Raw genomic sequence first — 18,693 nt, forward strand, 5'->3', positions numbered from 1 at the left:
ACTTCGGAAAAGCCAGCGCGCTAATAATAAATGAGGAAAAAACAAGTGGCATAAACTTTGAGACCCCAAGACATCGGGGCAACAATGCAAACTTCAGATGGGAACAAGAGATAACCATCCTGGGGAATACGTTGAGCAAAAATGATAGACAACCCAAAAAACAATGGGACGAGGCGATGAAAAACATAAAAGAGATCATGAAGGATGTAAAAGCCATGCATCTACCGAGACATGAAAAAAAGAACCAACATATTGCCCGCGTTCACCTACCAAGCTATAACCTCGAAAATGCCTAGGGACCTCGCAGCCAAACTGAAAAAGAAACTAGTCTTTTTTCTTTTTGGGTTGGAAAGAAGCATAGAATACCAAAAGCTGGTCCTGCGAAAAGAGTTAGGAGGTTTGGGTCTCGTGGACATCCCTCGACTGCTAGACCTCACCTTCATTAAACCGGCAATTGCCTACATTAGGGAAGAAGGGGAAGAAACAAATGACGAATGGAGAAAAAGAGTAGACCACCAGCTCGCCTTCACTCTGAAAAGCTTCAAGAAAACCCAAATACAGAACACAAAACCACACACTCCCACTGGGACCAAATCAAAAACACAATGAAAGAATTGGAAATCACAACAGGGGACCTAGAGAAAAAGAAAAAAAAAGGATGTATACCAAAACACGATGGAGAGACAGCTCAAACGCGAGATCTCAGAAATGACGGGATATAATTGGGAAAATATACAGCATAGAATACTGACACAAAATCAAAGGAAAATAAACTGGGAAGTGGCACATGGGTTATTACCAACTAACGAAAGACTTGAAGCCAGGCTAGCCGTAAGAACGAGAGACTGCGAGATATGCAGAATAAGAGTAGAGACGCACAAACATCTTTTCATTGATTGCGACTCTAACAGTCCAGTACTGAAAATTATTTAAAAAAAGCTTGGGAAAGTGTAATGGGAAAAAAGATCCAAGCATCGAATGTCCAAACAATCCTTCAGATGAACTTCGGAGTAAGCCTAACAACGTACGACGAACAAGCAGCCCTTGTGAAAATCACTTCAATATACAAAGAGGCAGTATGGGCAGGTAGAAGCCATAGCAAGCACAGAAGGAGGCGAATAGATGAGATATGGATCGCAAAATCAATCCAGATAAGATTAAACAGAAGAATCAAAGAAGAAGACGAGGATAAAATTGACGAAATACTGGACAACATACGAAAGAATTTCGAGACAGCGATACAAAAAACGGGTGGTAATGAAAAGAGCCGTGAAGCCATAAAATGCGTAACCTTACTTGCACCTGCCTACCCATCATGGAGTAGATAAGGCCTTGTAAAGACGCACAAAAAAACAAAAAACCTCAAATGCACAAACGCTGAAGCAACCGAGTGATGGGTGCTCTTGTGTCCTATGACACAAAAAGTACCCTATTACGGCGCTTGTGACTTTGTACTGTGTGCAATACCACAGACTGTCACAGGCGTAACGGGGGGAGGTTTACTGCGGTTCCTCCGGTTACCCCTAAAAAATAGCCAATTTCGTAACGCAACCCCCCCCCCTTTTTGCGCTCTGGATACGCGCCTGGATTAGGCTAGTCGATGCAACTGTTCTTCTGTGTTTCAGTTTGATCACTTATTACGGTATTTAACCTATGAATAAATGCTAAGTTGCACATGATCAAACTTAATACGGTTCAACAATGCCGAACCTTTCTTGCCCACTCCAAGACCGCTAGTATGAGACTATAGAATGTAAACGTGGAATGGCAGCGACCGATTTTGCAGTTTCGTTCCGCTTCGCTGAAGCTTTACAAAGACTCATTTTGCGGCTGCTACTGTAGGATTTCTGGCAATCCAAAAGTTGTCTTCCAGAGCTCAGAATTTACTGAATCTGGTCTTGATCGAAAGCTACTGTCGCACCGATTCGGAAAATGTAAATAAAAATATGATCAGGCACTGAACCGCTTAGAATTCGCCCTCCAAGTCTGAATTATCGGCATTGTCCGAACAATCGAAGAGCCGCAATGGGTCATTGTTATGGTCATTGTTTTGCGGTCATCCGATTGTTCTGAACAATGCAGATTTTAGATATTGAGGGTGGTTTTTCATCTCAGTACGGTGCTTCACCATATTTTGATTGATATTTTCGAAATCAGTGCGACAGTAGCTTTCGATCAAGACCGGATTCAGTAAATTCTGAGCTCTGGAAGACAACTTTTGGATTGCCAGAAATTCTACAGTAGCTGCCGTAAAATAAGTCTTGAGTAAAGCTTCAGCGAAGCGGAACGAAGCTGCAAAATCGGTCGCTGCCATTCCACGTTTACATTCTATAATGAGACTGAAACTATAGAGATTGTAGGATGGAGTGACGACTGATTTAAATGCCTAATTAGTATTCATCCGCGACATATTTTGTTTGCGTGATTTTTCAGCAATTATCTCGTAATCTCCATAATACTATAAATATGAGAGATTATACCGGTATTAGTGCATTGATATACCGAAATATCTATATAAGTTGAACTACTCTATTTACACTGCGCGCAATAATATTTTCAGCTCCCTTTAGATTGGTCACGCTCCGCTTTGCGGAGGGAGCTACCCATTGTTACGTGTACCATTAATAATCCCACATGAAATTCAGACGGTGGAAAGTTGGAAAGTGTGTGTGTGTGTGTGTGTGTGGAAAGTTGTCGGAGTATTGGAGGTTGAATACTTATAACGGACTCTGTGACTAATTGGACGTCTTAATATGTTTGGCCTGATTAGTGAATATCTTGGATACGTGCGTGACGGTTTTGCGTTTGTTGCCGTACGAAGCGATGAATATACCGGTACACAATCGCTGCACAATGCGCACGGTCGGTGAATACCAGCGATGATTTATGATATAATAGCTATTATAGTGGTGTATTATATGATTATAGAAGATAACAATAATAGGGCAGGCGATTAAAATGAAACGGCATTTCGTTGCAGGCGAAGTGGGTATGCCATATCATGGTCCTTCTGGAAGGCGTCATTCAGCAGAATCTGTATGTATTTTAACTTGCCGACGAGAAAATATAGGCCTAAGTCACTTACCGTACTATTGGAGGACATTGCTGTGATACTATAGAATTAGCGAGCTATCTTCATTTACTGTTCCGGATGGTAGCCTAATTGTTATTTGATTAGCAAAACGGAAATAAAATTCTTGATTAGCAAAACGGAAATAAAATTCTGAGTATTATGCTTTCACAGAAATTTTGATTCCTTTATAAGCGATACTTTTTCGTAAAAGTTATGGCCGAAGAATCATTGTGGGAGGATTGGGAATCCATCACTGAGGAGGAAATTTCCCAATGCTTTGGAGGATTGGATGAGTGGAGTGGAATAAGTTGTGACGTCTGTGAAGCCATATTTCCCACCGTAAGGGAACTCAAGAAGCACGGGAAACTGCATAAGCTCCCGTCACCAACTGAGGAAATTGACATCGACCGAATAATGGACATTTTGAAGATTGCTTGCCGTAATTGTCATTCTATTTCCAGGTGTGGACCACGATTTGAGGAATTGGATTTGAATCTTATTGTTCCACTTGTCAAACGCTTGAATGCTGTGTTCTGTGACGTTGGTACTGATGGTATTCATCAATACTACTCCAACATTTGCCAGCAGGCAAGCAAACTTCTTGGACTGCAGCATCAGCTCCTTGCGGCATCTTTGCTCGTGAAGATTGTTGATGCACTTGTTCAAGCTGAGGAAAAATTTCCACTGCAAGAATGTCTGGTATCAATGGCAGGGAATCGGGTATGGTATATTGTGCAATTCTGTTGAATTTTACAGCATACCAATCAATATTCTAGTTCCGTGTGCCGGCCTAGTATTTATTCAATTCATTATAGTTAGATGACTTTACAGACATTCTTGAGTACATTGGAGGGGTACTGCTTCATTCACTCTCTACGAAATCACACAAGGCTGTTGCTGCTTGCTTGTCGGAGGATGCACCAACCGGACAACTGATTCAAATAATGGAAAGAAAGCATCACTGCCTGAAGTACCCATCAGATAAGTTCAAGGGAGTAATTATGCGATTTTACAGTTTCCATAGCAGAGAAAGGTTTAAACCTGCCTCGCAAGTTGATTTTCTACAACTAGTTGATGAAATTCATCAGGGTCCATGGTATAGAAGTCCTATTGAAAATGTTGTCATGCAAACAGGTGAATGTGACAGTTATGTGGAAGATGTTCTTGACATGACAATGAAGCATTTGAACAGGATTCTGACGCATGGTTTAGTGAAATTTAAATTGAACAGTAAGCTAAAAAATAACTCTAAGTTTTCCAAGGCGTTACGAGATGAGTTGAAGTCCTTGCGCAGTTAGGGAGTTCTTCTGTAGTTTTCTTTTCCCATTGTAACTGATGCTGCCTATGTACAATGGGTTTCTTTCTACCAAAAAAAGTAAACCAATGCTAAGGCCAAAACCTTGACGTGGTGCATTGGCTTGTTGTTTACACTAATATTGGCCGGCAGCCATATATAATGACGGTCCATTATTTGAACAAATTTATTTAGCCTTTCGCTTGCGTTTGGGTAGTTGATCTTCACAAACAGTAGTCCATGGATTTACTGATCCATGAGCGTAGGTTGTGTTGGCACCCTTAACCATTTTGATGATTTTCCTTTGGCATACAGCTGTGATCGAGTATCCAGCCTGTGCCACATCTGGATTCCTGGAGTATCTCCCTGTCAGCCTCTGAAAAATTTCAATCAAGTTTTTGAATCTTGAAGCCTATTTAAAATCACTTTTCCTTACCAAGGATCCGAAAGTTGCTTCGATTACATCTTTTGTCAAGACTTTTAATGCTACCGATTTATGTCCAGCATTAAGTAACCGAATTACTGAGCGAACCATATTTCTGGTTGTAAACATGAGGCCAATCAGTTTTGGCGTGGCCATTTATCGTTTGTGCTCGCCGGGATGTTTTGTGTGCACCTCATTCTGTGGGGAGATTGTATTACCGGTATAGTTCTTGCTCTGAAGATTTAAAAAAAATACCCACCAGCCAATCCTCCAAGTATTTGATGAACACATTTTTCAGCCAAAGTAATCTTTCATCAGTTACAGATGAGATGGAGTGAGATGTTACAATGTTAAACCATCGATCGAACAGCAAGACGAACTCTGACGTCCCAGCGGAATTTGAAATATCGTACACAAGTGACTCCGTAACTGAGCACATCTTTCGCCAGTGAAACTCTCATCTAAAATTTACAAAGTGGTACAGCAATAATTTTGAAGTTAAGAAGGTAGCGAACTTTGCTGTATGAGTCGAGGTCAATATGTGATTTTGTCAACTTATTAGGAAGGTGCAGTGGTTGTGCCTGATCTTTGTTGAACAATCTTTGTTGAACAATTCGCGCACGTGTCCAGAGAATATCTTTTCCATCCTTGCAAAAATATTTCGTCCCTCCTGGTTTTGACGAATACAATCCATTCCTTGCTGTCTGATGGGAATCAATAGGACCATATCTGTATTTTGTTTATGATATTACAAACTTACTTTCAATAAGTGACTTGTGTCGGAGCATAAAAATATTGGCTCGTCGGGTAAACTGGGATGTGCGATGGTGTAATTATTGTAGTTTAGGTTACCATTGCTCCATGCGCCATAGAAAAAAAACTTTCGGTTTGTTGATGCTCCATCAGCCACCACAGCATGGATTCTGACACTGCGGAATTCGCATGCCATGAATGCCTCCCAGAACATTGAAGTCAATTGTGCCGCTGGAGTGGCCTTTGTCGGGTACCAAGATACAGGCATTGATATTGTTCGGTCGAACGATCTTACGTAAAACACTGAAATGAATATCAAAGCTTGAATTGTAAGGGTCAATCTTGTAGCTAAAGTAAAACGAGCCTACTGCATATATGTGTTGCAATATCCTCGGGAGAATGTCGATCACCATGATCTACATATCCCAATATCCTGCCATCCTGATATACTAGGTTTTCTCTCACTAAATGAAGCATTTGTTTAGCCTGTCAGTTTGTATAAATGTAACATACGTTTAACGTACCTTTCATTTCGTCAACCACCAAATATGCATCGATAGTTTTTGTCAATTTTTCTAATTGCAGGAGTGTGGACTCACAAACGCCAGCATTAGAAGATGCAAAATTCCTGAACATATCAAGCAATGCTAAAAAGTTCCAATATTACAAGCATGGTGAAGATTCTGTATAGGTGTACCTATATTGCCTCAGAACACAGAAGAAGGAAGCGATAAAACTTCGGTTTGTCGGAGCATTTGGTATCCCGCAGGTGATCTTGCGTACAATTCTAGTGCCCACCTAATCACGTCTGGATGATATCGTCTAGCGTTAGGATGCCTCTCTGCATTTGAGCACTGCTCTTGAAAAAACATTCTTTGCCACTCGTTCATGTTATCCGATTCCTCATTCATCAATGCCTGCGAGTCATAAATGAATTGAACTATGAACTTCATTAATCACGAGATGACTCTCGCAACCATAATTTCCATGTGGAGGTCTTCCTGCACTGTGAGCCTCTCATCTTTTTTTCCTGCACTGTGAGCCTCTCATCTTTTTCTAACAGTTCCAACTTTTTTTTGCTACAGTACTTCCTGTTATATCTCGCTTTTATGTCGTGTTTGGCACAGTTTGTGCATACTGAATCGGGATCCCAAACTAAATACATACCGCATCACTTGAAAATAGATTCAAACAATTGAACTGCAATGGTTACCTGTTATAATGCAATTTTTAGCTCGTGAAAATGTTTTTTCCACTTTCAACTGGTCCGACTCCCATTTCATAATTATATGCTCCTTTGTATGCTTTGTCACTTCCTGAACTCCGGTGCAAAGTCTTACTTCATCATTTCTATAAATAACTCGTATTATGCGAGTTTTCTAATATATTGGTAATTTATAGGTAACCTAAGACGTTATGAAGGGTTGAATGTTTCAGATCGATATGAAGAAGCTGGTCCGTACAGAATTTCCAGCCGTGAAGAACTGCTGATTCAATGGATAGAGTGCTGGAAATCACTACCCTGTTCAAAATTAATATAATTTCATGCGTGCCAATTCAATCAATATAATGAAATTAACATTAACGTAACCTGATTATTGGCACTATGTCATCTTCCATACCATGCTTCTCAATGTGCAGTCTACCTTTCAGTTCATAGAATGCCCAGTTACCTTAAATGAAGAAGCAATATCTAGCTATTTAATCTACTCGTGATATCAAACCATCAGGCCTGCTATATACCACAAATTTTGCTGTTCAAATTAGAAGCTGATTGTACCAAATCTGGAATATTTTTGTGCCTCACTGTCTCTGGCAACTCTTTTCTTGGAAAAGGTATCTTCCTTTCTTTCTATATGAATAAATATATCATTTGGAATCGTTTGGTGCATAAGTTTCTTGATTTGAGTGAGAGATACCCTGCATACCTTTATGATTGTGCTACATCTTTCAGGCAAATTTAGCTTAGGCAGAGCTCCCACTTTGAGTTGCTTTCTGGTTTTGAGCTGAATGGTGTCGCTCTCCTCAAAATGATTTTCGCAGATTGCGGCTCTATTATAAATTACACTGTTAATTCTGTTGAAGTTGAGACAGCTGCTTTACTTACGTCTCCTTATGGAGCAACGTCTTGATACGATCTCCTTTTGAGAGGTCCCTGATGGAAAGAAGGAGGCTGGCCATTGCTGCGTGCTGCTTCTGGGCCGCTTCATTCCTTAACAGCTCTGGTCTTCGTACCGTGAATAAGGACCTCTTACGAGATTGATCACTACGCGGAATGTTCACATAGGTACACCCAGGGATAGCGCAGTTTTTGGCCATAATTGCCGCGGCGGATCTTTTATTTCTAACTGCTAAAGACGCGAAATGTACAACGGGATATAAGACAATGCGATGTAGCCTAGTGAACAGTGCGATGTAGCCTAGTGAACAGAAAAGAAGATGTCAAAACGAACAAGTACAGTCTTCCAATGTAACATAGGCCTAATGCCCGATGAAACAGTGTACGATATTGATCTTTTGGATGTAGTGATAATCTTTTCGTCGCTCTTTTTCATCCGCTTTCCGTGTAGGCTATTCGTTTTTTTCATCGGTTGCTTATGCACAGAAAATAGTTTGGGCAGTTTTGTATCGGTATCAGCGGCTTTCAACGGCCACTCAGTTACCGCATAAAGCCTTATCAATTATAGCATTGTCTACGAGTTTACGGGATTCGGACATAGTCGGCCGCGGAGAGTTTATCGCTGAATAAGGCATTGCGAGATTGATTTTAAACGTGTTCTGGGTGGAGGCCAGTTGAGAAATTTTTATAGTGAGAACATATTGATGCTTCCTCGTAACATGCCAAATTTGAAACGTCTAGCTAGAATATTTCCACCCTTTTTCGGCACTCAAATTCGTCCATGTATTTCCGAAATCGCCTATACTTTTTACATGTAAAATAGGACAATCGGACTCTCGCGAATGGAATTTTACTCCGCAAAGTCAAGCATGACGAATCTAAACTTACAACAATGGGTCGTCGCCCCATCCTACAGTCTCTATACTGAAACTATAGAATGTTTACATTCTATATTGAAACCGAAGATGTGTTACAGTTGGTCAATCATCTGAGGCCTTATTACTCGTCACACGGCAACGGCGTCAGCATAGTTATACCCCAATGACCTACAGTAATGCATAACAATAGGCCTGGTTACATGCTCGACTCGACTTGGCGTTCAAGTCGTCTCCGGTGATGTCACGCCTCATCTCCGAGCTGACTCGTAAAAGGGCCCTGTTTACATGATTCTTCCGGAAGCTGTATCGTGGACGATCAGGTGTCGCTTTACCCCTTACAAATATATATTCGTTAAGTCTGGTGGGCAAAGGTACAACGACAATGTGTGTTTGGTCGTACTCTGTAACGTTTCTTATCCCCGAAATTAACGAGGATGATGAGATACTCATAATATCGATATTTGTAGAGGAAAATATTCTTGTTCATATCATGATTGTAGAGGAAAACAACAAGTAGCCTATATGTTATCAGCTAGCTTTTTCGGCGTCAACGAAGATGGGCCGTGGAGTAGGCGGGAGTAACGACTGTTTTGATATTTCAGGCATCCCTTGTCGATGCGATTAAAATAAGGTCATTACCACTCAAGTGACCCACTTGCAAACCCCATGTGGCCTCTAGTTGTTCGGCCGCTCCTCTGTAACAGACTACCCCATGTATGCGGGTGACTCAAGAGTCATGAAACAGCAACTACTGCAGCGACTTTATTGAAGCATCTTGGCATGATATACCAAATAGGAAGTTAACAATACCAAGAATGTCTAGAAAAACTGTCAGCAGATCACTATAACCCAGAACTAAAAGCAAAGCAATAATCCCGACACCGCTGCGCGTCATCATCACCAGGAGAGTCACAAATCTTTATATCATCCTGCCGGGAGAGACACCAGCTCCATCCCATTACACGCGCGCTCACATCAGTTTAGCCAGTGGAACAGTATGTACGAAATGCAGCAATCGTCCATGTATTCCCGTGTCGATGTAGCACACTGCACAGCCGTTTCTTCAATCGGTTCACTATGCATAGGCTATGCATTGCGTAGTCGAATTGTATATAGGCTACCGGTACAATCCACATAGCTTCCGAACTGTAGTATGAGAAGTAGAAATACAGATGTAACGTTTACCTTGTTTGCCATTTTATGTAACTGATGACAGCAACTAGGCTACTACAGATCTAAGCGTCGCAGCCAAATATCAAAGAACACAGGGAATCGCTAATAAAACTGCACGAGCACAGAGCACGGTTGCTACACCGGTACTGGTGTATTACATGCATTCCATCGTAAACAAGCGAGCACTTACAAAGTAACCCCACCTTTCCTTGCCATGTTTGGCCAATTTATCAACAACAGTTGAAAAACATGGATTACGATGCCAAGAGCCCGCACGGCAAAAACCATCGCCGTCGAACGAAAATCGCCTGACGCCGGTGGCCGAATACTCAAGCCGATCGTAAACCACATTACACGACAGCTTGAGGCTCGAGTCGACTTGAAGCAGTTTGCCTTTCTCTCTTCGTCGAATACGAGAGAGTCGGATCGACGAGTCAGCTTCGAAGCTGACTTAAACCGTCATGTAAATGGGCCTAATGACTTGGGAGCTACAGCGGACTTGCTAGGCATCGTGATGCGAATACATTTACAAGTATCTTAAGACGATGGATTTTAAAAGGAGTATTGCATTCTGTAATTGAGATATAAAATTCGAAAATATTAGGCGGACCTGCAGGAAACTTGCCACGGACCGGAGGTTGAGATGAGAACCACTGGTATAGTGGATTGGATACTAGGGGCCGAGGCCAATTCTTCTACTCAGTAACGATTCTCTACTCAGCAACGAATTCGATACTCAACTCGCGTCAAAAAGTATACTCACACTCAAATACGTCAGAATCGGCTCTCAAATCCAAGTCACCGCACCACCAGACTTAAGTGTTGATTTTCACGGTCGGGCAGCCAACCGCAGGAAGTAACCTTGGCAACACCCGCCGCGGTTATCCGAAATAGGCCAGTGGGCCAATTGAACGAAACAAATCTGCTGAACTCTGTGGAGTTAGCATAGCGTTTTGTTGTTGTTGAGTGGAAGAGAGTTGGTTGTGATGGGTATCGTATGATGATGCTACAGCATTTTGAACTTTATTGCGTCACGGTATAGAAATATCGGTTATAATGAATTAATGATGTTATTTAACAGATACAGAAATAAATGGCCTCGAATGCAATTGTACGGCGAGAGCCGAATTTCTTGGATAAAGAAAAGGCTTTGTTATTAGAGCTAGTAAGACAAAGCCCCTTACTGGAAAATAAAAAAACAGATAAAGTTTGTGTGGCTGCCAAGGAGAGGGCATGGGAGCTGCTGTCTATCGAATTTAATGCTGCCGGCATCAGCTGCGAGAGGTCAGTAAAATGCCTGAAAAAAAGATGGCAGAACATGAAGGATCGCTGCAAGGCTGATGCGGCGAAGCTGAAAAAAGAGCAGCGCAAAACCGGAGGAGGGATCATTGAGGTCGATGTTGACCCTCTGAGTGAGGGAGTGGCATGTATGTTTGAATTTACATATGCTATGTGGGGCGGCTCAACATGAAATTTTGCTTTATAGCCGTCGTTCCGGGGCAAATATCGGACCTAAATAATCCCTTCGACGATGATGGAGACAAGTCCTGTGAGTCGTGCGAAATTATCTCATGTGTATAGTGAATAACCGAATACTCTTTCATCATTTCCAGTTGCAGTACTCAATTCCGTCATTGAGGAGGAGGAGGATGCTGGGAACAAAGAAAATAATATGAGCACAAGCTCTTAACAATCAACCAGCTGTAGTCGTCGTGGTGAGAACAATACCGAGGCTGCATAGTGCCAATGGCCAACGAAATTGGCAAAGTCATTTTATTTTCAGACGAGAACATAGGTAAGGGCATTGAAGCAGTGAAGGCGGAATACATGAGGGAAAAAATTAATGAAGCGACGTGGATAAAAGAGTTGAGGATAAGGGAGGGTAAAATGATGGAGGAAGAAAGTATATTGAGGAAAGAAGAGCTGAGATTGAGGATCAAATATTTGAAACTGAAAATCGAGAAGTTGGAAAAATCGTTAAAAAAAATTAATATTATTTGTAATAAAAATTCTAGTTCCGAATGTCATGTTCGTTCTTTGCTCACCTAAATGATAGCGTCACGCTCGACTCGTCTCATTCCATACGAGAGAGAAGTCACTAGCACATGTCAGTCTTTTGCGACGACCGTGCTATGAGTGCGCAGGTAGTGCCGATGCGGTGGTGAACGTACTAGAGTCGAAACAATACTGAGAAGATTAGCATGCCCCTGGCGCAAGGAGGGAGGGCACGCAAAATTGTGCAGAGTACTAAAGAAGAACCTAAGAGGAGAACATCTGAATCGATCGTGGCTGTCGCAATGGGGTAGGTCGTACTTGGACTTCACATTATGCTGTCTGTAACTCGATGCAGGCCTCTTCGAGCGGCCCCTATACTCAAAACCCCGTGGTTCACCGATCTGTACTAATACCAATAATGAGGAAAGGCGACGGTGTAGTATATTGATAAAACAGAATTAACGAAAACAAATAGTAAGAAATGGAGCAAAACCAGTAATTTGTATAGTAATGAGGGGTCTAGTGTGATTTCCTGTCCAGCGATAATGAGGAAGACAATGTGGAATTGAGAACATCATTGTCATACAGGCACCGCCATGTGCAAGTTTACTTGCTTCTATGAACTTATGCGTAATCTCCACTCTGACTCTCCCCCGCGGCCCCGGTCTACCGAGCTTCCCCACTTGCTTAGTACGTTGAAATTTTTAGTGACTGTGTGTTATTATTTGCGTGTGTGGCCTGCGTGCCAGAGCGGAGCTTATGCCTAAGTAAGTAGAAGCGAGAAAACTTGCATTATCGGCATTTACCGGACACCGGCTGGTGGGCCACATTATCAACTAAGACAGGAAACTGTCCTCGAACCGGACAAAATCCCCTCGCAGCGGCGGGTCGTATGTTGCCCGCCGCTGTCCTAAACTGTGACACAATTTTTTAAGGCAAAGCTCAAAATCTCGCGATGAAGCTCTGCCTTACTGCCCTCCCTGAAGCTGTATCTCCTGCATTAACATGAGGCTCGTTAATAGTTTCTTGGAATTCCTCTTCCAGGATCTGATTGCGGGTGATCGCTGCATTGTGCAGACAAGCGATGGCGATGATTATGGTGAGGCTATGGTCCAACCTTGTGCGCAAAGGAATACTCAGCGCCAGAAATCTCCGTTTCAGCACTCCAAAGCAATGCTCAACGCGGGATCTCGTGGAGATGTGCTTCTTATTATATCGCTTTTCCTGTGTTGATGTTGGATTCATTAATGGCGTCATTAAATATGGGAGGCAGGCATAGCCGTTGTCACCGAGAAGGATCCCGTCAATCACGCCTTCCTCGAAATCACCCTTGATTGCACTGTTGTTGAATATGCGCGAGTCGTGAGTGGAGCCGGGCCACCTTGCAACTATGTTCAAGATTTTGCGATCACTGTTACATATAACTTGTACGTTAATCGACATGTATCCTTTCCTGTTGCGGAATATTTCGGCCTCGCTACCTCCTGGTGACATGATAGGTATGTGAGTGCAATCGATTGCCCCCACTACTCCAGGAAAACCAGCAATTTTGTAGAAGCCTTCCTTGATCTTTTGAACGTCAGCATAAGAATACTGGATGAAGGAAGGCTTCTGAGTGGCGATGGCGTAGGCTACTCTGTGAATGCTGCGCCTTGCTGTGCTGCGTGACACACCCATCAAGTCTGCATCCGATTGCTGTATGTGGCCTTTATCAAAAAAAACGTAACGCCATAAGGAATTGGAGCAGTGGGGGCAGGCATTGCGGTCGGACAGATAATGACTGTTCAGTGTTCATGTTTGATAATCCTGAAAATATCGATAGCGGAATCTTTGGAAAAGCGATAGCGCTTGTAAAACTTCTTGTCTGTATATATTTCTAATGGATTGTGAACATCTTTCAAATAATTTTGTGGAGTGTGGTGGTGGTTTCGCTCTTCGAGTATTTCCAGAATTTCAATTGGATCTTCACATTCGTTTAAGTTCATTTTGCAGAATACAGGTGTACGGTACACTATTACTTGCTGAAAGTTTTAATAACAGGGTATCGTTAAAAAGTTAGATTGCAGGAGCTTTGATAAACTAGGGTCCACGGATAATATGGATAGTACATGCGACCAGTTGAATGTGAGAATATAGCTGCAATATGAGGTACTGCACTGGAAGTGCATATAAAGCCGGCACTGTGAGAGCCTAGGGTCCTTGGATTGGTACATGTACCAGGAGTTTCGTTGTGAGTTGCACTACGTTCGCCGACAGCTGCTAGCGAAACGTATGCTATGCATACTAGCGGTTCCAAATAACAGTCGACACTGCCCAAGAACAGCGATATTGCTGATTCGTTATATCTGTGTGTAGCCCACCATACGCTGTGGTGGCGATTTTCGGACGACAGCCTCCTGTTGTCATGACGAAACCAATCACGCATATCAGATTCGGAGTAAATAAAATCTGGCAACATGATTCTCGAAAATGACGTCTGAAAATCGATACTCAACTAAGTGACAAGAATTGACGCGCACTTAAGTTTGAGTATCGATCAGCACTTAGTTGAGTAGAGAATCGCACTTAAGTGCTGATTCGTTAAGGAGAGGAATTGGCCTCGGCCCTAGATGATGAATATCAGGATAGCACGGGGTGTATCTAATTTGTATATGTCGACATTTGGCGTCGGATATATCAGCTATCAAGACGCCACGGGCCACATCTAATTTGTGCATGTCGATTGTCTACGTTTTGAGTCTGAAGGGAAATATCGACTATAAAGACTCCATCGAATGCATCTCATTTGTACATGCCGACGTTGACAGTCTGATATATCAACTATCCTGACGCAACGGAGTGCATCTAACTTGTATATGTCGACGATTGGCGTCGGATATATCAGCTATCAACACGCCACGGGCTGCATATTATTTGTACATGTCGATTGTCGCCGTTTGGTGTCTGGACGTATATATCGACTATCAAGACGCCACAGAACGCATCTAATTTGTACATGCCGTCGTTTGGTGTCTGATATATCAACTATCCAGACCCGACGGGGTGCACCTAACTTCTATATGCCCACTTGTGGCGTCGGATATATCAACCGTCAAGACGCCATGGGCTGCATATTATTTGTACATGTCGATTGTCGCCGTTTGGTGTCTGGACGTATATATCGACTATCAAGACGCCACAGAACGCATCTAATTTGTGCATGCCGGCGTTTGGAGTCTGATATATCAACTATCAAGACGCCACGGGTCCATCTCATTTGTAGCCTACATGTTGGCGTTTGTCGCATGTGAGGGCTATGCCGTAAATATGTGGAATTTAGTTAATAGACAGCAAGCGCTAGCTAGCTATGTCATACGAGGGTGAATGAATAGACTATTTCTAAGAAGTCTGAAGGACAGAATGTAAGTAGTCAATATAAAAAACAACTTGTAATTCTGGGCTGACGTAGTGTTCTACAAGGTTAGTCCAGTGTACTAGCACAACAGGATCATACAACTTTCAAACCTGATTTCGCATATACTGCAACTATCTTCAGCAGTAACGATTTTAATAAGGTGCGTAAAGTCATTGCTGCCAATGCTACAAGAAAACTCGAGCAGCAATTAAACAAATAACTGTAGCAGACATTATTCCTCTATCGACGAGTATAATAATGCAGCGATCGATCCCTTTTATCCACCAGCCTTCCCTTCCATCTGGATGAGTAACTTTGCCTATAAATCAGATCCTGTACACCAGACGCTGTGCAACTGGCTATACTGTCTACACACGGCACGGTGATCTCAAATTTCCAGACGCCGAACGCCATGTCGCAGTACGGCGTCCTGAAATGTTGGACGCCAGACGCCATATAGCACTTCATCCGTCAATCTGCGTTTCATTCACACACCAGACGCCTTGTAGCAATTCAGCCGCCAGTCTGCGTTTCAACCCGTTCAGACGCCAGACGCCACGTTAAGACCCAGCCGCAGGGTGGCGTTTGGCGGGTTGGCGTCTAGCGGGTTTAACCCCGTCTCCATTTAAGAAGATTGAGGCGGAAGAGGAAGCTTCAAAGCCATATTTTGTCGACTCCTTCGTAACAGTGAAGACTGCAACCACATTCCAGCAATCGGCCTTAATCCCGGCTCAATCAGGGGACTATTTTGTTTCTATTTTTTATATTTGCTTCACTACCTGATACCGTGTTACAACATGTAGCACAATCCTTGCCTTTTTGCTATTTTCGAAATTATTTACTGTGTTTGGGACTGGGCCATATTTCTCCTCATTTTTTAATGTTCGCTATTTCCGTTGCAATAAACTAGTTTTGTACAAACTACTGGATTTTCAAAATGCGTGACTAGAAGTGGAACTCCTCGCTTTCCAAAAGTCTTAACTAGAACTAACGACCTTAACTAGAACTAACGACCTAACTGAAACACAACTAACTATATTCAATTCCGGAGCTACTTATTCGTCGGATCGGTTTTACACATGAGCATTTGAATATCAATACAAGTTTAAAATGGAAGGGTCCCGACCCCTTTTGTCTACGCCACCCTTGTCTACGCCACTTTTAGAAGTAATGACTCTGAGCTAGCAGCAATGTCCGCAAGAACATCGCACGACAGAATCACGATTAACGCCAAATGACGGCGCGTGTTTTCTAGTTGTTCAGCAACTAGAACTACTCAAAATCCAAAATACCGACTCCATTCCAGACTCCAACAGTATTACCAATTTACTTTGAAAACTATATGCCACAGTGACGGTTAAATGACTATCATGTAACCATTAAACATATGCAAGTATATTATTAACGATGGCATGCAAAATTGTTTCATTGTGGCACAGCGCGAATTATTAACTATGCATGAAAGATTGCCTTTCTAAATCTCCTTCATTTTGTCATATTTTATCAGTTTTCATAACATGGACTCTCTAATAACTTAATATGCATGAATCATTCGAAAACGACATACATCCCATACTGTATAATTAAAATGTAGATAAAACAATCGAGGTGTTGCTCTTGTGCATGATTGAGCAACTAATACAGTTCACTAATTTTCTTATTAGACACTGTACTGATTAGAAGCACAAACACCCTCACTACTAATAAGGCATTGGTCGTAAACGAAATTTAGGAAGTAGTCAAATAGCATATGTCTAGTCTACTAAAACTTTGCAAGTCTTATGAGTCGAGTCTTCAAGGACTATAAGACTTGCAATCTTAATCATTTGTTCGACCCAAGCAGCTAAGCTACACCACAAATATTTTCAATTTTGTCAAGTGGGAAGGAGCGTTTGGTTATATTTACATCAACGTTACAACCAGACGATATATTTGCTCTGTCACAATATCATGGTATAGTTCCAAAAATTGCATCAATTTGTGACTGCATCGCGAATATGCATATTGCTTCTTTCTTCCTCTATGCACCTGAATTGTATTTTGCAAATAATGTTCAATTCTATCTATGTCAGGGGTGACCATGGCTAAAGGGCAGTGGCGGCTCGTCCTATAGGGCAACTGGGGCATTGCCTCACCTAAAATTCTGTTCAATAACAATTTATCCATTTATAGCCGCACAGCAATCAATATATACCGAGATCACAGCGAAACCCGCGTTCTTCGTGTGCTTTCGCTTGCAAATGCCCATACATAGCGAAGTCTCTGCGAAAACCGAATTCTCTTCTGCGTTTTCGCTTTGTGAATGCCTAGCCGGGGCTTGCCCCGGTAGCGCTCATAACAAGCTTTCAATATCTATTCTCCCAAAGCCGCGCACAATAAAGAAACGGTGATACAGTCTCTCCTATTCGTAAAATGGCCGAGCAACCGGGGCAAATATGCCCGGTCGCCCCTAAGGTGTGATGTAACAATCGTATCTATATCTGAACTCGGTTACCGTAATATGCGTTGAGTCGACCTTTGCTGGTATAGGTCGATTTTGACGGTGTTTCGCACCATGATAATTGTTGAAACTTGGTATGATATGTCGTGAAGGTAGTATTTAACACTGCTCCAAGTTTCAGGCTTGCTACTTAAAGATAAGGGTAGTAATTTCGTTTCCGAAGTTCAGTGTGTGCTGATCTATCATGTGTACATTGTACATTGTACAGCAAACAGATTTTACTCAAAAGCCGGTATTGGTCTCCATTGATTTTGACGATGTTCCATACCGAGATCTGTCATGAGCTTATGCACGGTATGTCTTGATTTTAGTATCGAACGCGGTGCCAAGTCTTAAAGTTGACACTCAATGATTGAGGCAGTTATTTCGTTTTCGAGGTCGAGTATGGTAGAGATGCGCGCTGATCTCATACTTAGCATACCTACATCATTGCGGATCTCACGCCAAAGCCGGTGTCGGTCTGTGCTAATCTAGTCTGCGTTCCATAACGAGATCGGTGATGATATTTCCAATGGTATATCTCGATGATCGCATGAAACAGCTAACTAAGATTCTCGGTTTGCATTCAAATATTCACATAATTTTATGTTCGCCAATGTCCATTTCACTGTGAAATTGTGGGTACAAGTGAAGTAAGGGTTGCTTTCGAGAAATCTGCATATCTGTTCCGGTGATCTTCCACAGCTTGTAGGAGGCTCGCTCGCTGTTTTTTGTCATCCGTTATGAACGCAGCATAGTCGGTATTCAATTTTACCATATACGCTCTGCTGCATCATTAACTACTTCAACAGTATTCACAAATTTTTGAGCAGTCACGAAATCCGGATCAGTATGCCATTCCGAAACTGGAAGACTCAACTCAACCAATCATGTTCCCCATGTATAGCATCAAATAGAAACCACGATTCTGGCCCAATCAAATCGACCATACTCATTGACTCAGAGACAGAGTCAGAGATCAGACTGAGAGGCATAGGCTACCTCTGCGACATTTTTCAGGGATAGGCATTTTCAGCAATTTAGCACCCATCGCTTCCTTCAGTTTGTCAGGAATCTTTGGATTAGCCGAGAACATGGTAAATACCACCAT

General features: G+C 42.2%; 3 protein-coding genes across 8 annotated transcripts; 2 read left to right on the forward strand and 1 right to left on the reverse strand.

Moving 5' to 3' along the window:
* The first annotated feature begins 3,149 nt into the window (after positions 1–3,149).
* LOC145440593 (uncharacterized) lies at positions 3,150–5,064 on the forward strand. Of its 3 annotated transcripts, XR_013915567.1 has the most exons (3): positions 3,154–3,534; positions 3,662–3,793; positions 3,905–5,064. XR_013915567.1 is itself a non-coding variant. In XM_080318249.1 (2 exons), exons 1-2 carry the CDS (start codon positions 3,287–3,289, stop codon positions 3,714–3,716), a joined length of 303 nt encoding a protein of 100 aa, XP_080174375.1. In that variant the 5' UTR covers positions 3,150–3,286; the 3' UTR covers positions 3,717–5,064. The 3 variants fall into 3 exon arrangements, 2 of the variants coding, with proteins under 2 accessions (XP_080174375.1, XP_080174374.1); XM_080318249.1 differs by having other exon boundaries at positions 3,150–3,534; positions 3,662–5,064; XM_080318248.1 differs by having other exon boundaries at positions 3,157–3,793.
* A 2,215-nt stretch (positions 5,065–7,279) lies between these two features.
* On the reverse strand, positions 7,280–8,307 carry LOC145440601 (uncharacterized). The gene is made up of 3 exons (XM_080318255.1): positions 7,652–8,307; positions 7,473–7,596; positions 7,280–7,396 (listed from the first exon to the last, which is right to left on the reverse strand). The coding sequence occupies exons 1-3, from the start codon at positions 7,861–7,863 to the stop codon at positions 7,280–7,282; spliced, it is 453 nt and encodes a 150-aa protein (XP_080174381.1). The 5' UTR covers positions 7,864–8,307.
* Positions 8,308–10,807: 2,500 nt separating this feature from the next.
* On the forward strand, positions 10,808–13,723 carry LOC145440599 (myb/SANT-like DNA-binding domain-containing protein 3). Of its 4 annotated transcripts, none has more exons than XR_013915573.1 (5): positions 10,808–11,141; positions 11,201–11,263; positions 11,328–12,016; positions 12,754–12,808; positions 12,871–13,723. XR_013915573.1 is itself a non-coding variant. In XM_080318254.1 (3 exons), exons 1-3 carry the CDS (start codon positions 10,808–10,810, stop codon positions 11,402–11,404), a joined length of 474 nt encoding a protein of 157 aa, XP_080174380.1. In that variant the 3' UTR covers positions 11,405–13,723. The 4 variants fall into 4 exon arrangements, 1 of the variants encoding a protein (XP_080174380.1); XR_013915572.1 differs by having other exon boundaries at positions 11,328–11,429; positions 11,498–12,016; positions 12,754–13,723; XR_013915571.1 differs by having other exon boundaries at positions 12,754–13,723.
* Positions 13,724–18,693: the final 4,970 nt, after the last annotated feature.

This window comes from Botryllus schlosseri, chromosome 6, assembly GCF_051294905.1.
Source record: "Botryllus schlosseri isolate E-star chromosome 6, Bs_hap1, whole genome shotgun sequence".
NCBI lineage: Eukaryota > Metazoa > Chordata > Ascidiacea > Stolidobranchia > Styelidae > Botryllus > Botryllus schlosseri.